This window comes from Populus alba, chromosome 17 (assembly GCF_005239225.2).
Source record: "Populus alba chromosome 17, ASM523922v2, whole genome shotgun sequence".
Taxonomy (NCBI): domain Eukaryota; kingdom Viridiplantae; phylum Streptophyta; class Magnoliopsida; order Malpighiales; family Salicaceae; genus Populus; species Populus alba.
The window spans coordinates 7,866,872-7,878,812 of NC_133300.1; the positions used below are offsets into that span (position 1 = coordinate 7,866,872).

The 11,941-nt window shown below is 32.1% G+C and overlaps 1 protein-coding gene across 9 annotated transcripts; it reads right to left on the minus strand.

The window, feature by feature from the left end:
- Positions 1-3,193: 3,193 nt before the first annotated feature.
- Positions 3,194-8,800, minus strand: LOC118048702 (uncharacterized). Of its 9 annotated transcripts, none has more exons than XM_035058500.2 (4): positions 8,588-8,800; positions 7,329-7,622; positions 4,452-5,502; positions 3,194-4,235 (listed from the first exon to the last, which is right to left on the minus strand). In XM_035058500.2, exons 2-4 carry the CDS (start codon positions 7,404-7,406, stop codon positions 3,712-3,714), a joined length of 1,653 nt encoding a protein of 550 aa, XP_034914391.1. In that variant the 5' UTR covers positions 7,407-7,622; positions 8,588-8,800; the 3' UTR covers positions 3,194-3,711. The 9 variants fall into 9 exon arrangements, with proteins under 9 accessions (XP_034914391.1, XP_034914389.1, XP_034914383.1 ...); XM_035058498.2 differs by having other exon boundaries at positions 7,329-7,636; XM_035058492.2 differs by having other exon boundaries at positions 7,329-8,219.
- Positions 8,801-11,941: the final 3,141 nt, after the last annotated feature.

An 11,941-nucleotide genomic window follows, 5' to 3' on the forward strand; every position in this document is an offset into this window, starting at 1 on the left:
AAAAGTCTTGTTATGAATGATATATATAGAAAAACAATTCATACGGCTCCACTCTAAGCCTAGACACACCTAAACCTACAAACCAAGATGCAATTGACATCCTTTCAAATCTAAGACACAAACTAGGCTTGAATCTTTTGGCCTTTCCCCATTTTTTTTTCCTATTTCATTTAATTTTCCTTCTTTTTTAATATTCTTAAATAAATTTATTTTCAAATAAAATAATTATAATTATATTTTAAAATAATTATTTGATTATACCATATTTTTCAAACAAGATTAAATCTTTTTTATGATAATGTCAGCAACAAGAATAATTATATATAAAATTGATATTCATAAATCTTTTTAAAACTTTCTCATGAATATTCAATAAAAATAAAATATTTATTTTTTTAATTATTATTTTTTATACAATTCTCTCATATTAATTATTCTTTTATTTTTGCATACAATGGCATAAAAACTATCAAGATATAATTTTTTTTATTTTTTTAATTAAAACTTGTTTTTCAAATCATGACAACTATGCTATGAATAAAAAAAAATATGTTTTATATATAAAAAAGGAATACATAAATAAAAAAAGAAGTCTTAAGTAAAGAGAATCTTGATAAAAATAATTAAAAAAATAAAAATTTTGCTAACGCAATGGCGTCTCTCGATTGTTTCTTGAAGTAAAACATTTTTTTTTTCATGTCAAGAATGCATTGTTACCTACTTATTATAAAAATAATTTGATCTTTATATATCATAAAAAGCTTTCTTTATAAATAAATAAATAACAGATTATGTGCATATACCAAATTTTAGAATCCTAGCATTTGATGAAAAGATCATAAACTTTCTTGTTAGACTAAAAATACTTTTTTTTATATGAAAATAATTTCATGTATATTATTTTTCTTAATTTTCTTCCCCATTAAATTAAAAGTTATTATATAATTGTATGAACATTTAACATGTACCAAAATAAAATTATTTAATGTGAAAATTCATTATTTAAATAGATAACACTTTAATTTTAAAAATTAAAAAATAGTTAATATTCTTCTACTTGCCCATTCAATGCTTAATAAGTACCAATTTAATATTGATAAATCCTCAATTTGTTTTTTCCATTTATGCAATATCCTTATACCCAAAACAAGGGAGTTTTAATTCATGAATCGTGACAATAAATCCTATAGAGCAAGCATGATTTATTCACATTCCACATATTATAATGTAACTTTCTCCTTTGAATGAGAACCATATGTTGTACATACCTTTACAAATGAACTTTCAATTCCAAATGTTTATTTAGGGTCACAAATAAAATTCAAACATGCGTTGTCATTCTCTAAACTTTTTATATACAACTAAATAAGAGAAGACAAATATAAAATTATTGAAGTCTTTCAAATAAATAAGATGTGATACAAATATAAATGGTATCTCAATCATATTATATATATAAAAAAAACAATAACTTGGAAAAAAAACCCTTAGAAATATGAAATTTTTTTTTTAAAAAAAAAACCCAATCTACAGGAGTTAGCGTAATAGAAATGTAACCTGGGTAATAGAGAGCAAACTAACCCGGGTTAACTAGTAAAACCATTGGCTCAGGTCTTGATATCGAGATAACTTGATAGAAAAGAAATTGAGGAAAACCATTAAACCCATCTTTTTTTTAAGAAAAAAAAATTAATGTCAAACAATGAAATTGAAAAAGAAAAAAGTTAAAAAAAAAATATCAATCTATGTTAACTTTTCAAACTAGTGACTTAAGATCATTATACTGGAAGCATCATAAATTGAAAATTCAAGAAGCCCAATCCCCAACAAATCTAACTTTGAATGATGAAATTAGAAAAAAAAAATTAATTATACAAAAAGATTTAAAACAAAAAAATATAATTAAAAGAATAAGGGTGAAATCAAAATAGAAAATAAATTAGAGGCAACAACAAAATTTTGATTTGAGGGGAAAAAAAACTTTTGCAAAAGAAAAAAAATCAAAAGAATAAGAACCGAATTGGCCATAAACTTCGATTGAATGATAAAATTGTAAACCAATAAAACTTTAATAAAAAGAGCCAATGAAAAAAAAATTAGAAGTTTAAAGAATAAGGATTGAATTGAAAATATATATTATATGCACCATAAGAAAGAGAATATAGTAGTGCTTTCATCGACTTGGTGGAAGGGCAAATTTGACCACTAGGATACGCCGCACATGCCACTTAAATAACTTAGACACCTCCTACATGCTAGTGTATGAAGATCATGTGTTATCAGCTTTGTAAATCTAAAAATTAACTATTCAATGCAAAAAAACGAAATACCCTTTATGAATCTAGAATTAAAAAAAAAAACCCATGTCCCTAAATGCATGTCTTATGTTTTTTTGATGCCAAGAGCAAGAATCGTTATTCACTATTTTAAAAAAATAAAAATAAATAAATACCCTTTGGCAACAATTCTTTGTTTTTTTTTTTTTTTTACTTAGAGATAAATCAATCACTTTACTAACGTAAAAAAATGTTGAAATGATGCATATACATGTGGATAATTCCTTAATGACCAATAAATCATTAAAAAAAACTAAATTATCTCCAAACCTAAGGCATCTAATTTTCTCAACTAAGGGTAAAAGCATAATTTTCCTATTAGAGTCAATAGTATTATGTGAGTGTGCATAGTGATTTACCTGCACATTTTGGTGTTTTTGTTAATTTGGTTCCAAATAGGCTACTAAGGAAACATATATTAGCATATGATTTAGTTCCAAATGATTTGACTATGAAATTTATACATGTATTAGGGATGTTCTTAAGATATTAAGAGTGCCAAATTTTTCTTCCTAATTTTATTATTTTGAAGCGACTGCAAGGTAGCTGGATTATAGTTTTGATAGAGCATTATTGTTTCAAAACCGTGACCTTTTCTTATATATGCAAAATAAATTAAAACCTTCTGCCCGTTTTACGTTGCACTGCGCCGGAGACTCTATTTCACCAGAAATTTCTAAGCTAACAGTGGATATCATTACCACGGCGTGTCAATACTACAAATATTCACGTACTTGAAACAAAAGCGAAACAAAACGAGATAGGGGATATAAACCAGAAGACCAAAAAATGCCTTCCCGGTGAGCATCAAAGGTTGTAAAACATGATGAAAACATGAAAAACAGTAACAAGAGAGGTGGATAAATGAATGCTACTACCTTTTCTTCTATCTGACATTTCCTGTAAATAAGCCTTGTATGTTACAAATCAAAATTGTCGTGGAGTTGCCAAGACCACAGCCATTTTCCTTTACATTTTCAACTAGAAAGCACTAGGCTTTAGGCAAACAAGATAAAATTGCACAAGCTTATGCATCTCTCTACCAAGCAATCCCTGCTCGGTAGCTTTTTCTGAAAGAATTAGTGATTCTGTGCCAGGAGGAATATCCCGCCCTCCAGTATGCAATGATGTTCGATATCATTTGCATCCACCAACTTTCCAAAAGTCAGGCAGTTGACGAATGCACATCGCTACTGTCTCTAAAATGAGGCAGTTGCAGACCAAACTGTCCAAAGTATCAGAAAATAGCAGCTTGAGAATCAAATAACCAACCCAAGGCCCAGATGCTGCTATTCCTCTCCTCAGAGCGGTCATATGGAGGGTCTATAACATTAGACGGTGCAGGATGGCCAACCATATCCAACTGCATAAATCATCAATAGGGAATAACGTATGGCAGTGCATAAACATCAGCCGACCCAATCTGCAGAGCTTCTGACCAAACCTGTTGTGTCTCGTCAATCCCTGAAAACCCAACCTGGAGCTTCTTTGATGGGACATTAGTACTCTGAAAAAGCCATTGTTGGTCCTCAAAATCCGGCAGCTCTTCCATTTTGGGTACTGTAAGCACCTCAAGAAGGTACTTGGAATCTGGATGGGGTTGTTTCCTAGACACTTCAGCTATTTGATCAGTTTGTGCAGTTGAATGTGAAGGTTTTGTTAAAGACTTTGTTAAAGAGACTGATAGCGGATGGGTCGATGAGGTGATGGGTGGAGCTAGAGCTTCTATCAAACCATTTATCTTCTGTTCTTTACTATCCACCTTATCGCTATTGACAGCCTCCTGCCTACCTTGTATAACTGCGGTGGGAATTTTGCAAGTTCCCAACATTCTTCCATTCTCAGCTGATACAGGCAAGGAAGTAGGCCTTGGCAACTTATTAGGCTTAATATCATCAGCTGCAACAGAAATCAAAAGGAAACAGAATGCATTAGCCGATAAAAAAGACAGATTAGTTTGGACTTGCTAGACATGATAGATTAATCTCGTTGAAAAAGTTTCTGGTCAATCAATATCTAAACTTGAATCCTTTAAGAATGTGATAGACCCACCAGAATCTGGTTAAAAGTACATTTGTTAACAAGATTTAACAATATCATTTGACTTTGACTCACCATGCAAAAGTCCATTTGTGTCAGAGTCCTTTCGTTTCTTGATCTTTATATCACCAACAACACTATTAGTGCTCTCCTTGAGAAGATGTGAGCTTTTTACAGTATGGTCACCTACAAGGTCAAACATATTGCTTTCCTTCAATTTAACTGGCTCTTTCATCTTATGCTCGCTTTTCTCCTTAGCTTTCTCCTCTTTTTTCTTCTCTTTATCCCTGACTTTATCCTTCTCTTTGCTTTTTTTCTCTTTATTTTTACGTTTATCCTGGCTTTCCTTTTGTTTGGTCTTATCTTTCCCTTCCATCTTCTTCTCATTTTCTTTCTCCAGTGATCTTGGCATTCCATCAATTTTAGCCTTGAATGTTCCAGAAATGCTCTGAGCACTTGCAGTAAATCTTGTCTCATCCCTGATTCCTTGCCCATCCACTGTTCTATCATCATCTCTCTTGTTCTTTTCTTTTCCTTCAACCCAATTGCCAGGGGCCTTTGCCACCGGTCTAACCATTCCCTCATCTCTTTTTGCATCTGTATCAGTGAACTTCTCAAAGAACTGCTTTCTGTCTTCCTCTCTGGCCCTCTTGCCCAGCTGTTGTACAAATTTGGACTCCTTAGGTTGGTGAGACAAATTACTGTTTTGAATGGACTCCTTAGGTTGGTGAGACAAATTGCTGTTTTGAATGAGCTTCTGACCGTTATAACCTGAAAACTGTCCAGCAGTTTTTTTGTCACCAGAGATACTATTTTTATCCAGATCCCTTTCCTTCCTCTTCTGAGTGCACACCTCTCCACCATTAGATTGCCCAGGAAGTTTCCTTTCATCTGAGGCTCTGTCTCCTCCATTGTTAAGCATAGCTTGCCCCAGAAGTCTCTTTTCATCTGAGGCACTACTTTTGTCTTTATCCTTGTCTCTATCCTTCTCTTTTTTCTCTCTATGCTTTTCCTTTTTGTCTTTCTTATCCCTATGCTTTCCATCACTCCTATCTTTCTCCTTCTTTTCTTTATCTAGTCTCCTTTCTTTATCTTTCTTCTCCTTGTTCTTCTTCTCTTTGTCCTCCTGAAAAGCCCGGAAAGTAATAATAAATCATTCAACTCAAGAGAATCAGAGACAGGGTATCTTCACCGATTATACTGGAACCCATTACATAGTCATATCATGTAAAATATATATTCAACCCTTTCACTACCAAAAACTTGAAAATAAAACCCAAACAAGACAAATCAAAACTTCGATGTTGAAGCCTGCCCTAAGTTTTATCCATGAAATAAGCAGAATGCCTGGTAACTCTTGTGTCCCCAAATGGTGGCACGTAATCATTATCAGTTGCCAACTTCAACATGATAAAAAACATTACAAGAACAGAGGTCAGAGAGATGAAAGAGATAAGAAACACCCATGAGCAAGCAAGAGCCTTATACACAGAAATACCAGAAATAATCCACACAAACATTTCTTTTTGCCAAAACCTCTACAAATTGCAGCAAGGAAAGGGGGGACCTTATGAAATACAAATTCAAAAGTCTAATCATCTTATCCGTCCCAAACAGAAACCCTATCCCAGGCAAAGATATTTCCATCCTTTTCTCGTGCAAAAGTAGCTTAAATATATCATAACAGCATCTTTCTATTTCTTTCTGGACACTAAAAGTCTGAAACTATCAGACGAAAGAAACCATTACAATCCCAAACATAAAAGCTCATTGAGAACATGCCTATGCGATGCTTATACAATGAACAGGATTCCAATATTTGAAGCAAAGAGCACACATCTGGAATCTAGCTCCAATACCTGCAACCTTACATGTTGAAACAGGTATTGTAGAAATACAAAAATCTCTATGCACCCCAAATATAGGAACAAAAATAGAAAGATCATAAAACTTGTAAGTGATATAAATGGCCACAGAGCCAAATATCAGCAAGAAAATAAACTACTACGATTATGGTGTAGCATCATATACTGATATATAAACACAAAAAAATTACTCCAGAAAATCTATAAGAAAAAACAAAGGTAAAAAATCAATCCGTCCATCCATCAAAACAATTCCACTAGCAGAGGCAAATCTATGGAGCATGCAAGAGACAAATCTCCACATTTGATCTTTCAATTCATCAGCAACAATGACTCATGGTACATATAAATTAAAGCATTTACATGGAGAGTTATAAATTGCTGAAATTTGTGTTCTTGGTGAATTCAGCAGCCTGTGCATCTTCAAAAGTGAGTGATGAATGCCAAACAAAAATAAAACAGCAAAACCATTGTTTTTTATTTTTAGTTTTGCTAGCCCATTTTCTTTTTAGACTTAAACTTGACAAGGTAAAAGAGGCCAGTTAAATTCACTAAGAGACCTGCAAACCTCATCTCCCCGAATTTTCAATAGAAATTGTAGATACATGCAATTAATCCATCCATTTCAAATGGGATTTTCTGAAACAGGAATAGCAAAAAAACAAAGATTTACTTAAGAACTCTAGCACCAAGAGCTTGCTAGTTAACAACCAACCCCTGAATCCCTCATTTAAGGCAGGTTAGCTAATCACATTTTCCTGGGAGAATAGATGCAAGCAAAAAGTAGACACTACATGAACACTTTAATTGGAGCCACCACCAGAAGGTGTATGTTCTGATCCCATATTTATTGCTTAGTTTCAGCTTGTAAGAATCTTTATTACTATTATTATAGACATAGGCAATTACTGGCTCACTCTCCATATAGCATTAACAGAGCAAAGACTTGAACCAATGATTTACACATGAACTCTCCATATGGGATTGTTTCAATTAAATGTGAATCAGAAAAGAATTCCTTTTAATGGCTCTAATAAATATCAAGCCAATTATGCAATGTGATTCAGTAAAAGGCAAGTGTATTAACCTTTTTTAGTAGGTCAAAATCATCACTCCTGGCCTTCTTTTCATATCCTGGTGGTGGGAATGGAAAGCAACGCGACATTGAACAGAATCCCAAAACACAAAACAGCAACGCCTTTCAACGAAGAAAATGATTGAATTACTTTCCCACAGCACAGTTCCAAAAAGGGAATGGACCAGTAACTATGCTCCTCTCCATGCACCATGTCCCCACATTCATTTCCAGGTTCAACACTTCTCCATGAACTTCTATATCACATCCAATAGCCACAAGTTCCAAACCCACCAATGCCCTTCACTGTAATGCACACACTGGTGAGACAGAATTCACAGGAAATTAATTTCAATGTCACTGGAATACAGCACTTTACCGTTCAAAACAATTAACTTCTATAAAAAAAAAGCCCTAAACTAATCCGCTCGATGAATCTGCTAGTATACTACACTACACTGCAATAATTCAACAAAAACTCAGTTGTACGAGTTTGAGTTCTTGAAGAACTTTACTTAAATTATGTTAAACCAAAGGCTTCTTGAGAAAAGAAATTATCCGCCACAATCTGATTTTCTGTGTTGCCTTCTGTGCCAACAAAGAACTGTCACCTCCTTTCCCTTAAAACCAAACTCTAATACACAAACCATTCCCAAGTTCAAGATCAAGCACAAAACATCCAAAACCCAGAAACCTTTACCCTCAAGTACAGAAATAAAAATAAAAATAAAACTGATTCTTGATCACTACCAGACAATCATAAATGCACAATCCTCTTCCATGCCCAAAAACAAGCAATGCTCAACAATATTTTCATATTAATGACGTGCAAATATTGTCCAATCCACCACTCCAATCACTTGAAAGACAGCTCATTTCCTGCTTTGCTCTTGAATAAAAACCCTAAATAGTCCAAAATCAAGTAATTCAATAAGTTCCCAATTAAGATCCAGCAAAACCCTACAAAAACAGACGAATACAAACTTCCCAATAAGCACACAAAATCCAGTTCTCAAACCCCAAAAACCCTTAAGTTCAGCTCCAAAAACAGCCCCAGAAAGAAAAAACAACAAAGAAACTTGTCGAATATATAGAGAATAAAGGGAATATAAGAGAAGCCCTTTTCGTTTTAGTACCTAATTGGAAATGGGTATCGATCAAAAGCCAAAAAGAAAGCTTGATTCATAGATTAGACTTGAAGAAAACAAATCATACACAATTCAGACCAAGAAAAAAGGAGTTGTCTGAAATCAACCTATCAATCGGATTACCTTGTCCGCTACAACAAACAGAGCATTATTATTGTAGAGGAACAAGATCTTTCCCTTTCTTTATAGAATTTCGTGAAGTGAAACAATAATAAGATTTGATTTTTTTCAAGTGTCTGTCTATCTGAGTTTTTTCTGTCTTAGCTGCTGCTGCTGTTCTAGTTAAGAGAGAGAGAAAGAGGGGTTTCTTTTATTTCTTTCGTTTCTCTACGGAAGTTACACGCGAGAAAATGAGATGAGCCATATAAAGTTGTATATATATGGATACGATATGATACTGATACGGTAATTTTGTAAGATTTTTAAATATTTTATATTTTATACAAAAATTAATTTAAAAATTTGAGTAAAAATAATAACCAATTTAATAAAAGAACATATGAAGTTATTTAAGTTATATTTGTTTAATAATTAAATGAATTTGGATATGTAAAATTGATAATTATAAAGTGTTAGTATCTCAATATTTATTATCATGATATCTATAATAATTTTATTTTTATTTTTATTTTTTAAGTTTCAGATTTAAATATAATTGTATATCTTCTTTAAATTTATTAATCAAGATAAAATTAGACAATTTTCCAGAAAAAAAAAACAGTATATTCCTTGGAGTATTTTATTCATAAAACTTATAATTATATTTTAATCAATATTTTAAAAAAAAACACAAATTTAACAAACAAAAAAAAAAAAAACTTATGTGGTTGTCTCCATATATTAAGACTTGCCATATCTCTCACTTATTCAAATTCAAATTTATATTTTATTATATTTTAATATATTTAATACATATAATTTTAATTGTAGAATTTATTAATCCAACTATTCATAGGTATTTTTATTTTTTAAAACAAATATTCATGTTTAGTATTATTATTTTAAGCATCCCTATTTATTAAGAGGATATATTAGATACATATAAATTTGTAACTCAATGGGATAAAAAAAATATGAACAGAAATGTTGGAGTATTTTCTTGAACTCTTCTCTTATCAAATCATTTTCTCACTCTTTAAAGGTGTCTTATGTTTAATATAAGCATCCTAATGATATTTTAAAATCCAAAATATTTAGAAATAGAGTTTTTTTTTATGTTTGGATAATGGGCTTTATCAAGTGTTCATTATGTTAGATCCAATCTACATAGCCAAAAAAAGAGATGGTAGCTTGATGTAAAAATCCTGAAACTTGCAAAGCAATCCTTTTTTGGTGGTTTAGAAACTCTCATATATTTAAGTCAGTATCTTTATAGAGAAAAGTGTAATAAATATGCTAAAGAACATTACATTCTAAGAGTAAAGTTGTTTGTTCTTGTTTTGATATGGAAATGTGTACATTGAGATAGGAAATTTTAAACCTTTATATGGTTTAGGAGGTATTTATACCTCATGAACCTTGTCTTTTTATTTAAATGAAGGGGTTGGAAAGTCATTTCATCCTTGTAGTATTAATGAAGAATAAATATCTCTTATACATGTATTAACAAGGTATAAATATCTCTTACACATGTATTAATGAATGAAAAATATCCTTAATATAAATATTAATGATGAGAAAATATCTCTTACGTATATATTAATGAGATGAAAATGTGGTAGGTCATAAGAGACTCTTGTGCATTTAGAAATGTAAATTGAGTAAGATCTAGGCAAATAGGCTTGGGTCATATAAAAAAATCCAAGAGGACCAAGTGGTGGTTTATGTCACAAAGCAAGGTTGAGAAAGCATTAAGACGTACACCGAGCTCAAGTGTGTGGCTCGGACCCACAAGCACCAGGTGTACACCTAGCCCCTAGGCTCAAGTATGTTGCCTAAGCCCAAACTTATTTTCATAGACTTTTAAAGATTGGTTGTCATTAAAACAAACTTTGAGAAAATAAAAAGTTATTTAAAAATACTAATAAATCATGGTCCATCAATAACCTCAAGTATTTTTGGTAAAAATACACAAAGATTTAAACATATAACTGATTTTTTTGTTGGATTTTTTTTTATTTTTCTCCGTATAAGAAGAGAGAGAATATCCTAAGACAATTGAAAGAATACTTTTTAAAGTGAAAAATACCCAGAAAAACACTTTATGTTGAAGTTAGCTTTAACTTTGGGATTTGCTAAAGGTAATGACATGTTTCACCAATCTAGAGGAGGATGAGGAAGGCCTTTCACTATATAAGGACTTCCTTTCATTCTATTTCACTTCACACCAGAAGTTCCTCTTTCTAAACTTTTTTCTAAGCCATTTTTCCAAGTAGTTTGACGTGTGAAGTGTGTTCTTAGTGGAGAGTAATTGTATGGAGCATGTGGGATTTATGTGGTGTGTCATAGAATTGTAAAAATGGATCCAAGAAAAGAGAAGCGAATAACATCTAGCAATGACTTCATTTTTTAGCTAGGGCCACAAAAACCAGAGGGTTTGGGTCAATAAGAATTAGCCTTAGGACTAAAGGGATTGGTGATTGTCCATTAGAGAACATTAGATCACCTAAGGCTCTCAATGATACAAGGGATAACACTATAACCTTAGAATAACTGGCCTATGCCAACGATTGGTAAAAAAGGGTTTATGTAATTGTAATGCCTCATTGATCTATAAAGATTAGTAAGCAAACAAGGGGTGCTCATAATAGAAACTTCAGATTATAACCCTTTTTGTATGTGTGAGTTAGGGTATTCCTTTCCTTTATAGGGTTAGTGAGAGATGTTTTTTTTTTTTTCATTTTAATATATGTGCAAGCCAATTACATCCTAATAGACGAGTCCTTCTCAAGGCTTTTAAAAAGTATTTTAAGTTTGTAGGGCTGGAGCTAACCCTAGATGTATTCAGAAATTATTATACAGTGAACGGATGCTCCAAAAGTGGCCATGACCTTTGTTAGTTCTTCACCTTCGATGGTCGGCTAAAAGGGCCTCTGAAAAACTACTATGTAAAACCATCCATTTAAAAGGGTGGTGAGGGAGGTGATTGATCATAAGGTATAATAAAGAGGTTCTCCAAGATGGAGAGTTAGCAGTGTGATGGTGTCCCTCCTTCTAGCAAACTCCCTTGCCTTACATACATGTGAGGTCCTATTTGACTGACTTCAAGAAGAATATTTTCTCGAAATTTCCTAATGAAAGCCTATAATCATTTCAACATGAATAAAATGGAATAATGGTTGACTTTTGGCTATGTTTGACCCCAACCTTGTTCTCAACTTTGCCAATATCTACCAGGTTTGGGCGGTGACTATTGCCTATAACGAGTATAAAAACCCTCAATTAAAATATTAAAATTTAATTCAGACATAAAACAATGAGATGAAAAATAAACGAGAAAAATGGGATCACATTAATGTAAACCTTGGTTGAAAATCT